At 41.3% G+C, this 24,162-nt stretch overlaps 1 protein-coding gene across 2 annotated transcripts in view; it reads right to left on the bottom strand.

Moving 5' to 3' along the window:
- Window positions 1–3,070: 3,070 nt before the first annotated feature.
- drc4 (dynein regulatory complex subunit 4) overlaps window positions 3,071–24,162 on the bottom strand; it is a 114,212-nt gene continuing 93,120 nt past the window's right edge. The window contains exons 10-11 of one of the 2 annotated variants that reach the window (XM_079825215.1): window positions 13,257–13,322; window positions 3,071–3,274 (exon numbers count right to left, since the gene is read on the bottom strand). In XM_079825215.1, the coding sequence (XP_079681341.1) occupies window positions 3,188–3,274; window positions 13,257–13,322 (153 nt within the window). In that variant the 3' untranslated portion in view covers window positions 3,071–3,187. The remainder of the gene's footprint in view (window positions 3,275–13,256; window positions 13,323–24,162) is intronic. The other variant, XM_079825216.1, reaches the window with a different exon arrangement.

Here is a 24,162-nt window from a genome sequence, read left to right as displayed (position 1 = left end):
TGAAAAGAGTCCAGTGCTTAGATAAACCATCAGTTTCTTACAGCAAACTCCTTTGTTACTAAAGGAGCTCACAGCTTTACTAACCACACAGCGATTTATATAGTACGTTACTTGCATTGTGCCTTCGCAGGGAATGAAAGCGTCCAGATATACAGTCGCGGGAGAAAGTCCTGATAGTTCGGTCCGATGCTGCTGCGAACGATTTCTTCTGTGTTGTCAGATGAAGATATGAAGAATTTGCACGGTTAGTTTGACTTCGTCATGGTCGAGGAATCTGCACATGGCTTGATGTGCGTGTGGGCCCACTATGCTTAGTGGCCTGCCGGGCGAAAGCCCACAAGCGCCGCATGTCCGTGAGGGAGAAGAGAGAGAGTGAGAGATCTGTGTCTCTCTCTTTTAAAGGTTTGGAGGAGGAAGTTGTCATTGATGGGTCGTTTGACCAATGGGAAAGGTCGAATCTCCAAGCGGGAAGATTCCTCTGTTGGAGACTTTATAGTTCTTTGTTTCAACTATTAAAGATTCTTGTAACACCACTATATATTGCACAGGTATCTACAGTATATATCATATACACAATCATTCAGATTTTTAAATTACAACTTCGTAGGCACCAAACACGGTATAGGTGAGGTTACATTAAATGTTAACATCAAATCCTCATATGAGAATGATTTGTGAAGGATCATGTGACACTGAAGACTGGAGTAATGATGATAAATTCAGCTTTGATCACAGGAATAAATTACACTTTACTATATATACTCACATAGAGAACAGCTGATTTACACTGGAGTAATATTTCACAATATTAGTTTTTACTGTATTTTTTATCAAATAAATGCAGCCTTGGTGAGCATAAGATACTTTTTTTTTTAAAAACAAGAAGTTGATTTCTTTCAAACATTTAACATAGCTTTTATTTTGGTGGAAACATGCAAGTCAAGTCAAGTCAAGTCAAGTCAAGTCAAGTCAAGTCAACTCAACTGGGAGTGAGGATGTGATAAAGTGAGGTATGTAACTTTCAATTTCAAGTTTTTTTTTTCAAGATAACTTTATTCACTGTTTTGTCTCACACATGTCAGATGGAAGGTGACCATTCCATAGTGACTAATGTTTGTTAGTCTTCGTATTTTTGTGCCTGTAAATAAGAAAAGGTGAATGAAAATTAGACAAATAGTGATTTGTTTGTTAAAAGGTAACTTCAGTGATTTAGTATTAGGCTTTGTATCAGTAGAAACCCGGTAGTATATTCAAATTATGGTACTTTCCCCCCTCATATCCCCCTGAGACGAGAGAATTATGCATTTTATTTCTGGAAAAATTCCTCCGATGACGCAAATATCCTCATTTTGCGTCATCTGAGGATTTTTTGGCCAGAGCCTAGAGACTACAGCCCCTAGATGGAGCTGTTCCGCATGTTATCAACCCGCCCATAGGGGAGAGACCTCACGCACAGAATGTTAGACACAGACGGCCGCACGGACAATCATAATAACGGAGCGCGGTGCAGAGTAAAGTCAAGTCAAGTTTATTTATATAGCGCTTTTAACAATGCAGATTGTTTCAAAGCAGCGTTACAGTGTTAAACAGGAAAATAATGCAGCATAATTTTATTCAGCTGTCTAGCCATTCTGGAGAAAACGGTTATGTCATCAGTTAATTTCAATTATCATACAGTGACAGTGTGGGCTTTAGATCAATAATTAGATAAGTTATTTAGTTTATATGGTTAATTTAGTTTAATAATTAGATTTATTTGGATATTTAGTTGAAAAATTTAGTGTCCCCAACTGAGCACGCCAAGCCAGAGGCAACAGTGGCAAGGAAACCAAAGTGAGTGTTTCAACTTTTCAATGAATTCCTGTGATAGTTTAGGTTCCATATGCGATCTGAAAATGTGCCAGACTGGCGCTTACCTCAGCGCTGCTCAGCTCTTCGTGAGGAATGAAATCTGACACTGCTGCGTTTGTCCCGTGACTTTCGTTCGGCTCACTCACACTTTATTGAAAAGACACATTCAGTTTTTATTTGTAGTCTTTATTCTCTAACTTCAGCGTTTTTGCTTTTTCTTGCTGCTTGCCTAGCCGCTGCTAAGACTTCCTTACAACACACTTGTCTGTTGTTTGCTCCTCCCTCCACACTCGTGGAGAATGCGGGCAAGGCAGAGCTTAGAGCTGGGTACCCGCTGATGACGTCATCTCGTCTCGCTCACGGAAATTCTGGGAAAGCCGGACTGTGACAGAGAAACAACGGGGAGACAGCCTCCCAACCACCAAGGGGTAAGTGATGGTTCTTTTATTATCATTTACCCAATGGTTGGTTGAGTCTGTCAACTAAAATCATGCCTTTCTGTCCCTGTTCCGGCGAGGTATACATGATCTGCCCACCACAACCGCATGGGGCCTGGTTGAGGAAGTAGCACTCCCGTGTGGGCGTCAGCCATATGACGGGGATAACGCTTAGCTGAGGGGACATTGTCTGTCATTTGCATCTCCCGTCACACTAGTGGACAATGCGGGAAAGGTGTTGGGCGTTTTCTTGGAAGAGCCACTGTGTGTGTTTTCTTGTGTGAATTAATGTAGTGGTTAAATATTATCTTTCGACAGCAAAACATATCCAAGTTGTCATCTCAGTCTTGTGGTCATTGTGATACAATGACAATTCTTTTAATTCATTCTTTTTATTCTAAAGTGTAGTGTAGCACCGCAGGCGGATTTGGGGAGGGAAATGGGTGTAATGGCAAACATAAGAACTGATTTAGAGAGCTCTCTAATTTAATTCTTACAGTAAGAATGCTATTGCAGAGATAACTCATTTAGTATTTCATTAGCTCACCAAACGCAAAAATTTGATGAAGAAAAACTGTTCCTAGCAAGCGTATAGTGCTGACTTGTTACCCGGATGAACCTGTGTTATCGGTTTTTACCGGTTGTTATCGGGGAATAACATACCACTGGATGTTGAATGGATGGTGAATTGTGTGTAATAAGCATAGTTATTACTACATATAACATAAAGTACAAGAATATTGTAAAATAAAGTGTTGGCAAAAAAAAACCTACAAACCATTTGATATTTAACATTTGATCATTTTATTAAGATAAAATGTGTTTTCCCTTTCTCGCTAATTTGGAGCAGAAACAAGGGCAGCAGGGCCAGGACCAAGACTCTGTCCAGCGACACTGCTTTAGAGTGTCTTAAAGCCGAGTTCTTCCACAGGAATACCAAATGCCCGCAGCTTTGCTTCAGAAGTCTTCAGCAGATCATTATAGGCCTGTGGATAGAAATAGACAACTACACTTAAAACTACATATATTTTTAAACTAACATGCTATTTTTAAACTAGGTAGTTTCTCTATGTCACATAATCAACATCTAGTCAAGTCAAGTCAACTTTATTAATATAGCGCTTTTAACAATGCAGATTGTTTCAAAGCAGCTTTACAGTGTTAAACAGGAAAATAATGCAACAGAATTTTATTTGGCCGTATAGCCATTCCGGAGAAAACGGTTATGTCATCAGTTCATTTCAATTATCATACAGTGACAGTGTTGGCTTTAGATCAGTAATTTAGTTTACATGGTTAATTTAGTTTAATAATTAGATTTATTTGGATATTTAGTTGAAAAATTTAGTGTCCCCAACTGAGCAAGCCAAGCCAGAGGCAACAGTGGCAAGGAAACCAAAACCCCATCAGGTGACCTAATGGAGAAAAATAAACCTTGGGAGAAACCAGGCTCAGTCGGGGTGCCAGTTCTCCTCTGGCCAATTAACAAGCGGCGTATGATTATTAATCTGGCAACTTTACAGGTCAGAGGTCATAATAGTATTGGGACAGGGTCAACATGTTGTTGATTTTGATGATTTAATGAGTTTAGCCAATTCTTCTTCTCCTATAGCAGTGAATGAGTGTAATTTTTCCTCAGTGACACTACAATGCTCTGTCTGATGTGATACTGTAGTAGACGGCTGCATGGTTAAAATTTTCTTCCTAATATTATCAATCTTGCATGTAAAGAAGTTCATAAAGTCATTACTGCTGTGCTGTTTACAAACATCAGAAGTTGAAGCTTTATTTTTGGTTAATTTAGCTACTGTATCGAATAATACCTAGGGTTGTGTTTGTTTTCTTCCAAGAGAGTTCAGAACAAAGAAACTCATACAGGTTTAGAACCACTTGAGGGTGAATAAATGATGACAGAATTTTCATTTTTGGGTGAACTATCCCTTTAAGCGCAGGGGAGCAACTGTCTCTAAAGTACTGGAAAAGAGTCAATAGTTTCTGTTGCAACATTGAGTTCTTCTAAGCTATCTGGGATGCTGAGGAGATGATACTGATGAGGAAGATTATTTAAAAAGCAATCTTTAGTGTTCTTTAGCCAGTTTGTCGGCAGTGATTGTCCTGCCATTTTTTAAGTGAGGGGGCGACTTTGCAACCTTAGCTAAATTAAGTATACATGATACTAGGAAATGATCTGAGATGTCATCGCTCTGCTGCAGAATTTCAACGGTATCAACATTTATTCCATGTGACAATATTAGGTCTAAAGTATGATTATGGCGATGAGTGTGTCCTAACACGTGTTGCCTAACTCCAATAGAGTTTAGAATGTCTTTAAATGCTAATCCCAATGCGTCTTTTTCGTTGTCTACATGGATATTAAAATAACCAACAATTAGTACTTTATCTACGGCCAGAACTAACTCTGATAGAAAATCAGCAAATTCTTTGATAAAGTCTGTATTGTGCCCTGGTGGCCTGTATACGGTAGCTAACACAAATGTTAAACTGATTTTATCATGTACACTACATAACGTTACATAAAGCACCAAAACTTCGAAGGAATTATATTTGAAACTAGACTTCTGAGTAATACTGAAGATATTATTATAAATTACAGCAACCCCTCCCCCTTTACCTTTCAGACGCGGCTCGTGTTTATAACAATAATCTTGGGGGGTGGACTCATTTAAAGTAATGTAGTCGTCAGGTTTTAGCCAGGTTTCTGTCAAACACAGCACATCTAGATTATAATCTTTAATGATATCATTAACAATAAGCGCTTTTGGGGAAAGGGATCGAATATTCAGCAACCCGAGCTTTATCAATCTGTATTATATCTGTTGTTTATTTGTTGGACATCAATTAATTAAATTTGTATTGTTGAATGGTTTTGATGTTTTTTTTTGTATTTACTAATTCGGGGAACAGACACAGTCTCTATATGATAATATCTAGGTGAAAGAGTCTCTATGTGCTGGGATTTATCTGACTCTGGTGACGTGAGACAGCTAACAGACGGTCGGTTTAGCCAGTTTGTCTGCTTCCTGACCTGGGCCCTAGTGAGTCAAGGTTTAGCTCTAAGACTATGTGCCAAATTACTAGAGAGAAGAGCGGAACCACCCCAGGAAGGATGGATGCCATCCTTCTTCAACAGGTCAGGTCTGCCCCAAAAACTTTTCCAATTGTCTATGAACCCTATGTTATTTCGCGGACACCACTTAGACAACCAGCCATTGAATGATGATAGTCTGCTAACTATCTCATCACTCCTTTTTACAGGGAGTGGTCCAGAACAATAAACAGCCTCTGACATCGTACTAGCGAGTTCACACACCTCTTTAATGTTAATTTTGGTGATCTCCGACTGGCGAAGTCGAACATCATTAGTGCCGACGTGAATAATAATCTTAGAGAATTTACGATTAACTTTAGCCAGAACTTTTAAATTTGCTTTGATTACAGTGCTTTGATTAGTCAGATTACAGTGAAGATTAATCTTTAATTTCAACCATGGTTCCCTGAGATGAAGGAATGAGATGTTGCGTCAGAGGTGATGCTGTGGGGAAACACCTTTTCTCCTAGAAATACTGAAGCCTGATTTGAGTAACACCATAGCACTGCAATGGCAAATGGACTTCAAGTACGCAAATTAAGGAACAAAATCACTATAAGCCAATATATAATAAGCTGAAACTGAACAACATTTTCTCAGAATCTTTCGACTAAAAAAGCAACTCATGAAAAACCCTGAGCATAAATAACCTGGCATGATCAGGTTCTCACTATTTTGAACATTAGGTCATTAATGTCACACCCCCCCCCCCCGGTATGATCACTAGATCGCCGTTCATTTTCCGCAACTGAGTTTTGACGGGCTCCGTCATGTGTCCACGGAATGCATCTAAAAAGAGCATATTTCTCTTCTTATGAAGCGCCTGCTCCACACTACTTTGAGCCAGTCCACTACCAGGTCAGTGTCCATCCAGCCCTTTTCCTGGGCACGTACGATAATGCCAGCTGGCATCGTCTCCTTTGGCATAGTCTTACGTTTCAAAATCACATATGGGGGGAGTTTGGACCCGTCAGCGAGACACACCAACATTACAGTGATTCAGTTTTTTTCCATTTACAGTAGATCGCACAATAACTGATTTGTCCCTTTTCTTGGCAACAGTGACAGATGTTGGCACGTCAAAAAACACTGGTGTTTAGTCAGCATTCACTATCTGATTCAGGGGGTATGAGTGAGTTTTCCTCAGTTTAAGCACATATCGCTGAAAAAATAGCAACTTCTCCTCAAAGTCTGAGACACCACCCAGTGCTAGCTTTGAATTCATTTGTCGGTATGTTCAGCTCCTTGGCTATCTCCAGAGCCCTCAGCCGAATGATTTCTCTTGTGATTGGCATCACATCCCAACGTTTTTCTATCACATTTTCATAGATTCTATCATCAAGTTCTGCAAACTTGTCACTTTGAGGTCCATGGAAAGCTTTCCTTTGGCTGTTGGTATTTTTTAGTCTTTCTTTTTGTGCTCGCCACCTCCGAACGTTGCATTCTGTGACTCTGTGACAGCTTTGCAATTATTAGATGATTCTGCCTCATTCACGACCATAAGTTTAAAGTTGGTGTCATAACTGTTTCGAACGTGTTGGTTTATTTGACCAACTTTTGAAGCTCTTTTCTCAAGATGATCTCTTGACTTCTCCATGGCGGCACTTTACTGTTTATTTAATTCATAACACTGTCACTAATTATGAAACCTACCGTGTTGGCGCCCTCTACTGTTACCCCCTGCTTTCTCCCTTTCCCCCCGTGATTTTGTCTATATCACAAATATAAGACGATCAAACATTTTTCAGCCTATTTTTAGGACACAAACCTTGTCTTATATTCGGGTACATACAGTAATTATTATCTAAGAGCAGCATCTTTAAAATGCGCTATATTTTCAAGCATTTGAACGGTCACGTTGTGCATGCAAAATTTGTGCATGCAATTTGTGCATGCAAATTTGTGCATGCAAAATTAACATCAGATTGACGTTGGGTTCTGACGTCAACCCGATTTTCATTTTCAACCAAATTGCAACGTCCGTCCAATGTTGGATGTTGACGTCAATCTGACGTTGGGTTCTGACGTCAACCCAATTTTCATTTTCAACGAAAATGCAACGTCCGTCCAACGTTGGATGTTGACGTCTATCTGACGTTGGGTTCTGACGTCAATCTAACGTTGGGTTCTGACGTCAACCCGATTTTCATTTTCAACTAAAATGCAACGTCCGTCCAACGTTGGATGTTGACGTCTATCTGACGTTGGGTTCTAAAGTCAATCTGACGTTGGGTTCTGACGTCAACCCGATTTTCATTTTCAACCAAAATGCAACGTCCGTCCAACGTTGGATGTTGACGTCTGTCTGACGTTGGGTTCTGATGTCAACCCGATTTTCATTTTCAACCAAAATGCAATGTCCGTCCAACGTTGGATGTTGACGTCAATCTGACGTTGGGCTCAGACGTCAATCTGACGTTGGGTTCTGACGTCAACCCGATTTTCATTTTCAACAAAAATGCAACGTCCGTCCAACGTTGGATGTTGACGTCTATCTGACGTTGGGTTCTGACGTCAATCTAACGTTGGGTTCTGACGTCAACCCGATTTTCATTTTCAACCAAAATGCAACGTCCGTCCAACGTTGGATGTTGACGTCTGTCTGACGTTGGGTTCTGATGTCAACCCGATTTTCATTTTCAACCAAAATGCAATGTCCGTCCAACGTTGGATGTTGACGTCAATCTGACGTTGGGCTCTGACGTCAATCTGACGTTGGGTTCTGACGTCAACCCGATTTTCATTTTCAACCAAAATGCAACGTCCGTCCAACGTTGGATGTTGACGTCTATCTGACGTTGGGTTCTGACGTCAACCCGATTTTCATTTTCAACCAAAATGCAACGTCCGTCCAACGTTGGATGTTGACGTCAATCTGACGTAGGGTTCTGACGTCAACCTGATTTTCATTTTCAACCAAAATGCAACGTCCGTCCAACGTTGGATGTTGACGTCAATCTGACGTTGGATTTTGACGTCAACCCGATTTTCATTTTCAACCAAATTGCAACGTCCGTCCAACGTTGGATGTTGACGTCAATCTGACGTTGGGTTCTGTTGTCAATCTGATGTAGGGTTCTGACGTAAACCTGATTTTCATTTTCAACCAAAATGCAACGTCCGTTCAACGTTGGATGTTGACGTCAATCTGACATTGGGTTCTAAACTCAACACCAGATTGACATCAACCTCCAACGTTGGACAGACGTTGCATTCCATTCATATTGAAACTGGCCATTATCTCATTTGTCATCAGCCTGTGGATATAAAAAGAAAAGGATTTAAATGTCCAAATAATTAATAATACGTAACACATTATGAACCGGTTGTCATAGTTTTTGTCAGGTTCGTCATATCTAATGCAGATGTCACACTGGTTCTACTCTGGTACTAAATGGAAGGTCATGGGCTCACCCAGATTGCCAGGTTTGTATCTTCTGGCAACAAAAGTGATAACATGCAATTCCAAAATCTAAAACCTAAAAATCTCTAAACATTTACTTAGGTCTGTTGTGAATATGTACACAAAAAGGCGAAGAAACAACAAACAACTGACTGAGCAATTATTAGATGGAACCAAAAGCAATGGTCGTTGCTGCTTCTTCTTCTTCTTCGCCTGTTTTAATCAAGAGATGCTGTATTCGTTCAGGAGATGTGTAATAGTGCCCCCTACCGTATAACATGGAAAGTGGAAAATATCGTAGAGATAACAACAAAAGACAGAAAAAAAATCTATTATTAGGGTTAATCTATATTTATATGCAGTGATATATAATTTAATGCAGACTATGCAGTAATATTTTACATTTGATTACTATTTGTTTACCTGAAAATCTAGTTTAGACCTATATTAGCCTACATCATTTGTATGTTTGTTCTGCTGTATTGATTTGTGCTGTTGCTCGTAATTTGATTATTTGTTCTTATTTTATTACTGATTGTCTACAACAATATTTAAAATATATATTAGTTAGGCTAGTAGTTTTTGGAGTCATAACCTTATTTATTAAGGTTACATGGATCAAAAACAACAAAAACAATACTGGGCTTATTTTATTTTATTTATTACTTTTTTTTGTGGTGGGGCCAGTGAAAATTTTGGCAGGGCAAGTAGAAAAAAATCCTTACAAAAAAAATGAGTCCTTATAAAAAATTTCTTTTTTAAAACAACGGACACGTGAGCTCCATGTAGAACGGAAAAGGTAACAATACTAAACAGACAAAATTAGGTTTTTTTTTCTTCTTAAAAACAACAAAATCCAGAGAAACAACTCAAGCAAAGCCTCCTTGGTTGTGTTGTAAATAGTTGTGTGATTAATAAATGCAGTTTTATATTTATTTACCAAATGTGCACTCTTGTCATTTCAGCTCACTGTAGAAATGCACCAATACAAACATCCGCCTACTGCGTGCCGCGTCTGACAACACCACGTATCCGTAACTAGTAGTTTCGGGAGTTCTACTCCACTACAAATGTGTTAAAACCAACAAAATATCAGCGTCTAATGATGTTAGAGTTTCCTGTTTCATGTTAGAGTTTCACAACCTAAAACTAATAAAATGTAAATACGTCAATATGATGTTGGCTTGAGACGTTGGCTCAACGTTAGATTTTGGTTAGTTAATACCACAACCAAAAACCAACAAAGGATCAAAGTCTAATGATGACGTCAATATGATGTTGGCTTGAGACGTTAGCTCAACATTAGATTTTGGTTAATTAATACCACAACCTAAAACCAACAAAGGATCGACGTCTTATGATGTTAGAATCTGACGTCAATATGATGTTGGCTTGAGACGTTGGCTCAACGTTATGGTTAGTTAATACCACAACCTAAAACCAACAAAGGATCAACGTCTAATGATGTTAGAATCTGACGTCAATATGATTTTGGCTTGAGACGTTGGCTCAACGTTAGATTTTGGTTAGTTAATACCACAACCAAAAACTAACAAAGGTTCAACGTCTAATGATGTTAGAATCTGACGTCAATATGATGTTAGCTTGAGACGTTGGCTCAACGTTAGATTTTGGTTAGTTAATACCACAACCTAAAACCAACAAAGGATCGACGTCTAATGATGTTAGAATCTGACGTCAATATAATGTTGGGTTGAGACGTTGGCTCAACGTTAGATTTTGGTTAGTTAATACCACAACCTAAAACCAACAAAGAATCAACGTCTAATGATGTTAGAATCTGACGTCAATATGATGTTGGCTTGAGACGTTGGCTCGATGTTGGATTTTGGTTACTTTACAACACAACCCAAAAACAACTAAATATCAACATCAGCTGACGTTGGTATTGGACGTCAAATTAACGTTGGCATTAGACGTGGAATTTTGGTCACCTGACGTCGCAACCAAATATCAACGTCTTATGATGTTGTGTGCCTGCTGGGCGCGTTTTGTTTGGTCACGCCACAAGGTGGCCTCAAAGCTTCAGCATTGCCACTCTTGAGCTCGATTGCTATGTCTGAGGTAAAACACTCCCCCTCATATGGACAAAGAAATGTATAAATAAATAAATGTGAAAATAAATAAATGTAGAAACAAATTAATATGGAAATAAAATGTAGACATAAATACAAATATACATAAAAGTGGAAATAAATAAATGTATAAATAAATAAATGTGGAAAAAAATACAACTATACATTAATAAGGAAATAAAAGTATAAATGCTCATTTCTTTTTGCTTTTTCACATTTCTTTGTATAGTTATTTATGTACAGTGCCCTCCACAATTATTGGCACCCCTGTTTAAGATGTGGCCGTGGACTTCTAAAAATTCTCCTTTTTTTTAAAACAACATAGAACACAAATGCAGAAAAAAAGAAAAATCCAACCTTTCATTTAAGTACATTACTTTAGAGGTAAAAAAAAAAAAAAATTCACACATTTAGAAAAAAACAAACAAACTTGAAATCATGTGTCCCACAATTATTGGCACCCCTAACAATTCCTCTGAAAAATGTAATGGATTTTTAAAAAATATATATTTTTCTGTAGTTGCTAAAGTTGGTCAGGGTATCTAGGAACTTCTAATTAATAATTCATGACTTCCTGTTTCCCTGGGGTATAAATATGACATGACACAGAGTCCTAATTCTCTTACCCATTTGTCAACATGGCAAAGACAAGAGAACACACCATTCAAGTAAGGCAGATGTGTGTCGACCTTCATAAGTCAGGCAATGGCTACAAGAAAATAGCCACTCGCCTTAACTTGCCCGTATCTACAGTCAGAGGAATCATTAAGAAGTTTAAAACAACTGGAACAGTCACAAACAAGGCTGGAAGAGGTCCCAAGTTTATCTTGCCACAACGCACAGTGAGGAGGATGGTAAGAGAAGAAAAAAAAAATCCTAAGCTCACTGTCACAGAATTGCGCCAAAGAGTGGCATCTTGGGGTCACAAAGTCTCCAAAACAACCATCAGACACACTCTACATGCCAACAAGCTGTTTGGGAGGCTGAGGCATGCAAGGAAAAAGCCTTTTCTCACTAACACTCACAAACGTAAACGTCTGGAGTTTGCTAAGCGGTACTGGGACTTCAACTGGGATCGTGTGCTTTGGTCAGATGAGACTAAGATTGAGCTTTTTGGCAACAAACACTCTAAGTGGGTCTGGCGTAAAACAAAAGATGATTTGGCACCTCATGCCCACCGTGAAGTGTGGTGGAGGATCTGTGATGCTGTGGGCCTGTTTCTCTTCCAAAGGCCCTGGGAACCTTGTTAGGGTGCATGGCATTATGAACGCTTTGAACTACCAGGACATTTTAAATAAAAACCTGATGGCCTCTGCCAGAAAGCTGAAGATGGGTCGTCATTGGGTCTTTCAGCAGGATAATGATCCAAAACATGTGGCAAAATCTACACAAAAATGGTTCAGCAGTCACAAACTCAAGGCCCTCCCATGGCCATCTCAGTCCCCAGACTTCAACCCAATCGAAAACCTGTGGGGCGAGTCCATAAGTGCATAAGAGAGGACCCAGGACACTGGATGATCTAGAAAGATTGTGCAAAGGAGAATGGTCAAAGATCCCTCTCTCTTTGTTCTCCAATCTTGTGAAATGTTATAGGAGGAGATTAAGTGCTGTCTTGTTGGCAAAAGGGGGTTGTACAAAGTATTAACATCAGGGGTGCCAATAATTGTGGGACACATGATTTCAAGGTTTTTTTGTTTCTAAATGTGTGAATTTTTTTTTTTTACCACTAAAGTAATGTACTTAAACGAATGGTTGGATTTTTCTCTTTTTTTTGCATTTGGGTTCTATGTTGTTTAAAAAAAAAGGAGAATTTTTAGAAGTCCACGGTCACATCTTAAACAGGGGTGCCAATAATTGTGGAGGGCACTGTATATATTTGTTTATTATTATGTCAGCTTTGGAATTCCATAGCTTTACAGTGATAACAGGAAAATTATGCATTTCGGCTGTTCAGTGTTGTGACCAAGGAACTCTAAAAAGGTTAAGACATGATTTCTGTCCGCCATTGTATACCCGACAAAGTGACTTATGTTTACACCATGTGGACTTTATATTTATAGCAAGTTTAATAGGTGTATACATGCATTGAGTTTGTACGTGAATATGTTTGTGTTTCATAATTGCTTATGCATTCTCAGACTTTATATGTATGTTTTATGTGTATATGCATGAGCTTAGTTTATGTGTATGTGAATGTTTATAAGTGTATGCATGTTTTATGTAATGTGTTTCTTTTTGTTTGATCATTCGATAGTATACATGTATGTAATTTACATTTGTATATGCAAGTGCTTCATTTATGTGTATAAGTAAAGTTTGATTTAAACTATACAGCGCTTTATACAGGAACAGTTTCTCACCTTGCAAACTCGTGCCACTTCATACTGTAAGTCTGTGATGGTATGGTTTTTGGACTCCAAAACTTCCTAAACAGAAATAAAAGTCACAACTCTAGAGACACATTAACAAACATTTCTGTAACCCTGATTTATTTATTACGACTTCAGTAATATACAACTGGCATTGTGGAAGTCCTTTGCTTTTCCTTAAATATAACTATATACTTGGGCTGCCACCGACTAAAGATTTTTCAAGTCAAGTTAAATGATAAGTCGATCATTTAAGAGAATATTCACCGTCACACGTATATAATAGTAATTTAATTACTTGGAACAGGTGAATCCCCAGACAATGATGTGTTTGACATTTCTTTTGATCAAAGATCCATATTCTGTATTCACAAATTCAAATGAGCTGTCTGATGTTTAGAAGGACATATCTAGCACTTTTGAACCTTGAATCCAACTTTCATTGCTCCATATTTGCAACGTAGACTACAGCACATCTCCCACTTTGAAGGAATGATCCTTTTCTCTGTTTGTTTTATCTGCATTTGTTTGATCTGTTGTATAATTTTTTACTTATATGTCTGATGGATGTTTTTGACTTATGTGCTCTGTTCTTATAACAGGTCCATGCTTGGTAACTTTGCTTGGTACCGCCATTCTTGAGAAATGTGTCAAACGCTGGACTGACAAACTGTCTGCCATGGTCAGTTACAACTTCCACAGTCATTTGGATTCTTGGCCTTGCACTTTTAGTCTCTTTACCTTCTGAGTAGATGAATTCCTCTGAATCATCCGAATCTGACTCGTGTACAGTTCTTACGAGTTTCTCTTTAAATCCTGGCTTGTCTCTCTTTTTATCCATATTCTGATCTGCACCTTTTTTTCTACACGTCCTTGCAAAGTGTCAGATTTTCTTACAATACAGGCATCTTGCTGTCTTTGCTCTGCATTCATTAGAATTCATTGACATTTCTTATCTTTGTCCGCACGCGATTCATCTGTTAACTCTGTTCTTTTGCATGCGTTCACTGTGTGCGAGTGTGCTACTTAGTGAAATGTACTTGACAAGTCTTTCAAATTGCTTGACTTCTACGACAGCATCTTTGACTCTACTTGTGCTGCCTCAAAGATTATTATAAAATAATTATCCAAAATTAATCCTTCCTCTTGCAACAATTTGTCATGCAGTCGTTTGTCTATGCTCTTTTCTACCAGTTGATCTCTCAGCATATCTGACTCCATGCAAACTTGCATGATTTGGCTAACTCTCTCAATGAATTCACAAACATTAACTGTCTCGTCCAATGATTGAGCGCTCTGAGTGAAGTATGCATCCAAGTCATCCACAGCTTGTTCATATGTATTTTTCTCACCGGTGTTAACTGTGCAGAGGCCATGGTGACTTTTTTTCTTTCGTTTTAATCTGTCCTTATTCAGTCTAGCGAGAGTACAGATTTCCCCTTCTGATCCTCGTCGCCATTGTTGTGATGTCATCCAAGAAGAACGTCATTTTAAAGTAGCTTTATTGAACTTAGCTCTGCATGTCAATCACTCATGTTCCCTTTCGTTCAGTCACTCTGAGTAACGTCAGTGACTGACGAATGGGGGTTTCGCTTAGAAGCCAATCATCTTCGAGATCTTAGAAAACGGCCAATGGCAGTGCCAATGCCATGGGCATGCGGAATTTGCATGCGTAACTCCGCCCCACCGCTTGGGTATATAAGGAAGTACGCTGGCAACATTGCATTATGTTTCTGCTTCGGAGCCAAGAAATACTCTTCACTCCTACAGGCCTGATAACTGAGTCTTCGTCTGCCTTCGAGACGAGCAGCTTTCCAGTGGCGTTGGTGTAACGGCGCGTTCCAGTGAACACATACTGCCTGCCTGCTGATCTGCGAAGTGGTCTGCTAGTCAGCTGGTGTGTGCTTCCCTGGGCGCTTCAAGGCTTTCCTCTCACAAAAGAGCTTGCACGTGGCACGTCCTTTTCAGGATGTCTCGTCCGTGCACTTCTGGGTGCGGCCGGTCGTTGTTGCCTTCTGATGGGCACAAACACTGCTTGGTATGCTTGGGCTTTCAGCATGCCCAGGCTGGGTTTGTGGATGTGTCATGTTCCCACTGCGGGAACATGACCATCGCAATGCTGCGATCGAGACTCGAGGATCTTCGTAAAGAAGTGAGAGTCCCCTCTGCCACACCCCAATCTACCGTCTCCACAAGAGGCGGTACTTTGGCTGGTGGCCAGGGTGATCTGAGGGTGACGGTGTGGAACAAAGCCCTGATGCTCGCGTCTCGTGCCACACCCCCCCTTGCGCACCGCAACCCGCGAGTGCTCAGACTGAAATCGCAGGCCCGGCTCCGGCCCCCTGTGTATTTCGTTTGGCGCTCCAGAAGACGACGCAATGGTGGGCTCGAGTCCTCTGAGGATGATGACTCGGCTGTGCTGCTGCCCTCGGGTGTGCCAGCATTGCCCGAGTCAGACCCGGAGCTGACAGCCATGCTGTCTCGGGCAGGCGCGAGCCTTGGGCTAGAGTGGAACCATCCGCCCTGTCCCGAGCGTTCGCGGCTGGAAGATTGGTTTTTGGGAGCGCCGCGGGATTCTCCTCAGGTGAGCTTTCCGGAAGCCCTGAGCTGCCCCAGCACTGTCTATGCTGACACCAGTAGGTCTGCCTTCTAACGAGCCCAGACCCTCGTGTCAGGCCAGGTGCCTCCGTGTGCATGGTTCCCCCCTGGCGACCACCACACGTGTATTTCCACCGTAAGCCTCCTTGAGCAGGTGTCTTCCCCTTGGCAAGCCTTGCCACCCTGGGGTTAAAAATCCACCTTCGGCTGGTACCCCAGAGCTCTCCATATGCAACCCTTAGCGGGTCATATGTGTATTCCTAAGTCCTCCCTACGGGTAGGCATCTTGGTGCATATTTTTCACCTGGAATATGCTTCCCAGTGTACCTTAGTATTCCTGTGATAAGTGGGAGTCCTTCGTCCGTACTAGTCTTACGACAGGGCACTCGCACTTACACAGGGCACTGGAAGACAGCCGAGTGGGGTGATTACATTGGGACCCCCATTCGTCAGTCACTGAAGCTACTCGGAGTGATACGTAGAATGGTTGCACTTGGCAATCAACTGGCGCTACCCGTAGCTATTTTTCTGACAGACTGCTCTGTCTCAATCGAGATGTGTTATGGGCTGCCCTCGTCAGTCTCCACGACAGGGGCTGAATCTGAAATCGCCCCCTAAAACCTCAATCACTATTCCCTAAGTTATCCACTACAGTTCATTTGAGGAGTGAATGAAAACGTGTGAGTGAATTCGGACAGCTGTTGTGTGTACATCAGCTGTACTCTCATTATTGCGGTGCAATGTGGGATTGAATGAGTGCACTCAATAACGTCCACTATGGTCTGGACACCACTACAAATGGCTGTCCCCTCAAACAATGTCCTATTTGAGGGTATGTTTCGGATTCAACCAGGGAGAGTGCTGGCCTGCCGAATCGGAGCCAGGTGACAAACTAGGCAAGTCAACTTCATGTATAACATTACAGCTGATTGAGCGTGTGTGCGCGCACAGTATGTGGATGTGGTTGTGTGTGTGTGAGCGCGCGCCGATATATTGGTGTGTCTGTGTGTGTTTGTGTGAGAGAGAGTTTGTGTGCACGTGTGTTTTAAATGCAACTACAAAGCAATTGATGGGTTTTGTTTAACTCTGAAACATTTTTCGAGGTGTGTTGTGGTAAAAATAGCTACGGGTAGCGCCAGTTGATTGCCGAGTGCAACCATTCTACGTCATCAACCTAGAACGCAAACAAAATGGCGCTGCCCATTGTCCAAATTCATAATGGATTTTTTAAATAACGAAGATCTTTCATGGGTTTTCTACTACATATTTCAGTAAGAGACATCAATTATGTTATATTAAGCCATACAAGTCTTAACACCATGGGATCCCTTTAAAATATAAATTAAGTACTCAAGCATATAACACCGGGAAATGTAATGATTATGAATATGTCGGAAAGAATAAGCAAGGAGAATTAAGGCCAACTCACACTGCACAGACAAAAGCCAACAAACAAGTTGGCTGTTGGATTTAGAATTGTATAAAAAAATAAATGTTATGTTCACACTGCCCCAACAAACACAAACTCGAGCACTCACGGAAAAACACAATATATTCCCCATTCATTTTAACCAATAAAAATAAGATTGCAGCTTTCAGACACAACTTTCTTCTCATATATAGTTTGTTATATAGTTCTTCTCATTTGACGGCGTTTCTATGGCGTTAAATGTCGAGAGCACGTCATGGCAACGGGTTTCCAGGTCAGATTACGTCAGAGTTGGTTGTCGTTTGTTGGAATATTATACCACACTGCTCAGACCCAACTGTTCCACGACCCAACAAACAGCGATTGAACATGTTCAGTCAGGTGAAAACGAACTCCGACCAATGGCAACAGATGCCGAAAGGGGTAACACACTGGATCCAACAAACTCCGACAGACTTATTTGGCGTGTTTGTTGGCGTTTGTCTGTGTGATGTGAATTGGCCTTTACTGAACATTTGAATAATTAATTGGTAAACTAGTGTCTTCTGGGTGTCTTCTGTCTGTCAGGGTCAGCTCCAAAGATGAAGTTGACGATGCTGACTCGCCATCTCCGCAGTATAGTGGACACGCCAATAGAGAAAAATGTACGTTTCAGGCCTGGTTCTCTCTTATCCTTCACCGGTGTCGCTCGTCCATATATGTCTCAGTGCTCCCTCATGAGAGGACTCGAGACCGGTGTGACAACAGCTTCACTATACATGTATTTGCAGCATTTTTTGGAAAACAGTACAGCATAGTGTGCATTGATTATTATGTCAACCATATTTACAGTATAATTTTATTATGGAGAGTGATGGAAATGAAACATTGTTAACATTCATGTTTTTCTTGTATTTAGCCCTCAGGTATTCCTTACTAATCACACATACTCATTGGTGGTCAAATGTGACCACACACCTTAACTATTGTTCAATTAAATAAATGTTCTATGTTTTAGTTTAATAATATTTATTGAATATTTTGATGATATCTTTTGGTACTGATTATAATTATGGTCCATTAATGACCACTTAAAATATATATTTTTTTATTATTTATATTACAATTAGTGTAGTAATTATGGTTAAAATAGAGAATTCCAATGCAAAGAGGCAAATTAGAGTAATTTTGTGGCTGGAAAATTAATTTTCATTTGTAAAGCAATTACCCACTAGATTAGATTAGATTAGATTCAACTTTATTGTCATTACACAAGTACAAGTACAAGGCAACGAAATGCAGTTTAGGTCTAACCAGAAGTGCAATAGCAGCAAGTGCAGGATATACAATGGTTGCATAAGTGCAGGACATAAAAATGTTCTGAATATATATAAATATGTATAAGTAGAGAGATGGTTATTACTATAAGTAGAACTGAATTTACAGATGAATATATACAGTGAATAAATATACAGATGGCTATTACTATAAACAGAATTTACAGGTGAATATGTACTAGAATATAATATACAGATGGCTATTACTATAAACAGAATTTACAGGTGAATATGTACTATGAATATAATATACAGATGGCTATTACTATAAACAGAATTTACAGGTGACTATGTACTATGAATAAATATACAGACGGTTATTACTTGAACAGAATTTTACAGTTAGAGGTATACAATAATATGTTAGGCTAATATGAGGAATATAGCAGTGGATTAAGTTAGTACAATAAATTATGGACAGAGCTATCCGAAAGAAAGTGTAAAAGTGCAGTGGAAAGTGGTTGCATATTCCAGTTAGAAGTACGGTGCAAAATGCAAATGTAAACATTGTTACTGTAAATACAGTCGGCAGTGCAAATGAGCATAATCCAGTTACGGTATGGTGGTGCAGAATGCATAAGTAAACAGTTGTTACTGTAATAAACAGTCGGTAGTGCAAATAACAAAGTGAATGTAGGTGTGAGGTAGGAGAGTTCGCAGTTTATGAGGGAAGTGGATCAACGGGGGTTTGAGTTCAGTAAAGAGACAGCTCTGGGGAAAAAACTGTTCTTTAGTCTGCTGGTCCTGGTCCGGTGGATCCTGAAACGCCTGCCGGAGGGCAGGAGAGAAAACAGTCTGTGGGCTGGGTGAGAGGAGTCCTTGAGGATGCTGCGAGCTCGATGCAGGCAGCGTTTCCTCTGGATGTGTTCGATGGCAGGCAGTGGAGTTCCTGTGATGCGCTGGGCAGTTTTCACCACCCGCTGCAGTGCCTTGCGCTCCGCAACAGAGCAGCTCCCATACCACACTGCCACACAGTTGGTCAGGATGCTTTCTATTGCGCAGCGGTAGAAGTTCACCAGGATAGCCGAGGAGAGCTGATTCTTCCTCAGTGTCCTCAGGAAGAAGAGGCGCTGGTGAGCCTTCTTGACCAGGCTGGAGGTGTTGGTCGTCCACGACATGTCCGCCGAGATGTGGGTCCCCAGGAACTTGAAACTGGAGACACGCTCAACAGCCATTCCATTGATGTGGATGGTGTCGTGTGTGCCTCTTGACTCCTTCCTGAAGTCCACGATGAGCTCCTTCGTTTTGGTGGTGTTGAGGAGCAGGTTATTATCAGCGCACCATGTGGCCAGGTGCTGGATCTCCTCCCTGTAGGCAGTCTCATCGTTGTTGCTGATGAGACCAATCACCGTAGTGTCGTCCGCAAACTTGACGATGGAATTAGTTCCATACACAGGCTTGCAGTCGGAGGTGAAGAGGGAGTAGAGAAACGGACTTAGCACACAGCCCTGTGGTACACCAGTGTTAAGAGTGATGGATGTGGAGCAGGTGGATCCTGATCGAACATTCTGGGGTCTGTCAGTTAGGAAGTCCAAAATCCAGTTGCACATTGAAGTGTTGATGCCCAGGTCTCCAAGTTTGGCAATTAACTTGGATGGGATGACAGTGTTGAATGCTGAGCTGAAGTCAACAAACAGCATGCGTGCATACGTGTTCTTATGGTCCAGATGGGTGAGCACAGAGTGCAGTGCCATGGAAACGGCATCCTCTGTGCTCCTATTGCTGCGGTAGGCAAACTGGTGTGAGTCCAATGTGGATGGTATAGAGTCTTTTAGGTGTTCCAGGACCAGCCGCTCAAAGCACTTCATAATGATGGGTGTGAGTGCTACAGGGCGGTAGTCATTAGGGCACCTTGGGCTGGAGTGTTTCGGCACTGGCACAATGGAAGTGCGTTTAAAGCATGATGGTACAGCTGCTTGGGCGAGAGACAGGTTGAAAATGTCTGTAAAAACCCCAGCGAGCTGCTCCGCACATGCCCTGAGCACACGTCCAGGGATGTTGTCTGGTCCAGCAGCCTTGTGCGCGCTGATCCGGCTCAGTGCCTTGCAGACATCTGTTGAGGAAAGTGTAATTGGTGGGTGGTCAGCTGAGGGTTTGAGCTTGGTGGCAGTTTCTCTGTTGTCTCTTTCAAAACGAGCATAAAAGTAATTTAGCTCATTCAGGAAGTTGACATCAGTGGCTGCGGGGGTGGAGTGGGGGGGTTTGTAGTCACTGATGGCCTGGATGCCCTGCCACATGCGTCGAGGGTCAGAGTTGGAAAAGTGACCCTCAATCTTAAGCTTGTAGCAGTGCTTGGCCTTTTTGATGCCCCTCTTCAGGTTTGCCCTGGATGCGCTGTAGGCTTGTGCATCTCCTGATCTGAAGGCAGTGTTGCGTGACTTCAACAGGAGTCGTACTTCCCTGTTCATCCAAGGCTTCTGATTTGGGTATGTGGTGATCTGTTTCTGGGTTGTAACACTGTCGATGGTGGTATTGATATGATCCAATACTGAGGAGGTGTAGGAGTCAATGTCCGTGTGAGCGCCACTGGTGGCTTGAGAAGCAAACATACTCCAGTCTGTGTTTAGAAACCTTTCCTGGAGTGCCTGGTGCCTGTGCCACTAGGTGCCTGTATGGCTCTTTAATGAATATACATGTAGGCCTATCTAGTCTAGTTGCTCAAAAAAGTATTGCAGATCATAACTGCTTACTTATTTGTAGGTTTTGCATTTGAATACATATTTAGACATGATCAAACACTAGATTTCTTTAAATGTGAAATTTTTAAATGTTAACTTACATCCTAATATTTTTAATGATACTTATACTGTATAAGCACACACAAGTGAATGTTAATGAATGCAAGCAAATATAATTTAACCCAAGCAAAGTTTAAAATAGTGCTAAAAAGGCAAACTTATTTTTCCTGATATGTACAGTAGGCTATATACATATGAATTGATACTGAATCAAGTGCGTGTGCTTGAGTGTGTGTGTGTGTGTGTGTGAGAGAGAGAGAGATAGAGAATGTGTGTGTGTGTGTCTGAGAGAGAGTGAGTGAGTGAATCTATGAGAGAGAAAAGAGAGATTGTTCTCCACATCACACGCTTCTGACACAGAGGGCCCTATCTTGCACCCAGCGCAATTGACTTTGTACACCGACACATGTGTCATTCCTATTTTGCACCCGCGCAAAGCGCGCTTTTCCCTCCACAGAAGCACGTCGCTAAACTAGTGAATGAACTTGCGCTACCTGGGCGGTTCAGCGCAAAAAAGGAGGCGTGTTCCGGCGCAAACAATCCCTGGTGCTATTTTGCTGTTCCATTAAACAATTGCGCCACTGACCAGAAAAAACCTAGTCTAAAGTCAGTGGCGCGTTGCGCGTTGTTCATTATGCTATTTTAAGGGCGCATGCTTGACCATAATGTATAGCGTGCACAACGCGCATACACTTTGCTCATGTAATCTACACAGATGCAACAGTTATTTTTGCAAATCATAAATTGTTACACAAAAAAATATTAACACATGAGATGACGGAAATCATTGTGGTGTGCCACGAAGATGTGGAAAAAATAGGCATAAATCTAGCTTACAAATTATTCAGGCTTGTAGTCTAATAATTAAGGAGACCTGTTTGCCCAATAGTGGCAACTTCTGGCAAGACATATATGTATATAAGGACATCTAACAAATTGGTTTGTCCGTCAAGAACCAGGAAAAAAAAACGGTGAGGGTGGACGCAGCGATGTCCTCTGCTGGCGTCAGGTCCTGAGTAGAGGCAGATCCACCTCCCGTTACACGGCGTGCCGGATTGATGCTGGCAAGCTTGGACTTTCCGCGTCTTCTGATGTCATTGTAGCATTTGCGGCACTGGTGCGACGTCCTGGGGATGCCAGCTGATGAAACAATTGTGGCTATTTCCTCCCACGCCTGTTTAACCGACGCTATTTTGGGTGGGTTTCTCCCATCCCCATACAACACAACTTCTCTGTCTTTCACTGCTCTTACAAGAACATCAGTCTCCTCGGCTGTGAACCGCTCCTGGCGTGCGCCTGGTAAATACGCCATAATAATAGCAATCCATAATGGAACTTGCGCACCTGCTTTTACAGGGAATGTTGGATGACGCTCTGATTGGTTTATTCACGTTACACCCAAACCACACCTATGAATAATGAAGCTACTTCAGACCAACCCATTTTAGATTTGCGCCGGGCGCAAGAGCCATTTATCCCACCGGGAAAATAGCAACAGCGCCGAGACCCGCCCACAAAGTTACTTGCGCTTCCCGCTTTGACACTTGCGTTTCAGATCGTTAAAATAGGGCCCAGAGAGTCCTACTTGTTGATGTCTTCTTTTTGTTAAAGTTATCCTCACCTAGCGCCACTTCACAGTTAGCTGCTGCTGCTTTAGCGACATGTTCAACTTGTTGTTCCTGTCTGTATCCCCAACAACAGTAGCCGTAAAAGTTTGTCATCTTAGGCAGCGTTGCCAAATACTTTTAGCTTTTTTCTTTTATTTGAGCCGCTTGCGTTTTGACTCGTCTTGCTTCGTCTCTGTTTATGTACATCCCAGTCCTCCTGTCACTGTGTGTTTATCTTTCGCGCGGCCCACCGTTAAGGACAAGTCCATTTCATTGTGAAAGTAGGGGGTGTATATGTGTAGGGACAGATAACCATGAACTGGACATTTTAACTACTACTTCAATGTTTCAACGTATTTCTAAAGAATATTAATACAATTTACCCTGCTTTTGAAACATTCATGATGATTAGCCTTTTATTTTTTTTATTTTTTTAGGTTGGTTGGGGGCACCCCCCTACTACGACCGCTGGTAGGGGGCCCCGAGCAGCCGCTAAGTTCAGGTTGGAGTGAGATTTTCGATATCAATTTCGATCTTGATTCAGTATCAATTCATATGTACACTCACCTAAAGGATTATTAGGAACACCTGTTCAATTTCTCATAAATGCAATTATCTAATCAACCAATCACATGGCAGTTGCTTCAATGCATTTAGGGGTGTGGTCCTGGTCAAGACAATCTCCTGAACTCCAAACTGAATGTCAGAATGGAAAAGAAAGGTGATTTAAGCAATTTTGAGTGTGGCATGGTTGTTGGTGCCAGACGGGCCGGTATGAGTATTTCACAATCTGCTCAGTTACTGGGATTTTCACGCACAACCATTTCTAGGGTTTACAAAGAATGGTGTGAAAAGGGAAAAACATCCAGTATGCGGCAGTCCTGTGGGCGAGGTCAGAGGAGAATGGGCCGACTGATTCAAGCTGATAGAAGAGCAACTTTGACGGAAATAAACACTCGTTACAACCGAGGTATGCAGCAAAGCATTTGTGAAGCCCCAACACGCACAACCTTGAGGCGGATGGGCTACAACAGCAGAAGACCCCACCGGGTACCACTCATCTCCACTACAAATAGGAAAAAGAGGCTACAATTTGCACGAGCTCACCAAAATTGGACAGTTGAAGACTGGAAAAATGTTGCCTGGTCTGATGAGTCTCGATTTCTGTTGAGACATTCAGATGGTAGAGTCAGAATTTGGCGTAAACAG

Source organism: Gobio gobio (assembly GCF_949357685.1).
Source record: "Gobio gobio genome assembly, chromosome: 9".
Classification (NCBI taxonomy): Eukaryota; Metazoa; Chordata; class Actinopteri; order Cypriniformes; family Gobionidae; genus Gobio; species Gobio gobio.
This window is presented reverse-complemented; position numbering and strand designations above follow the sequence as displayed.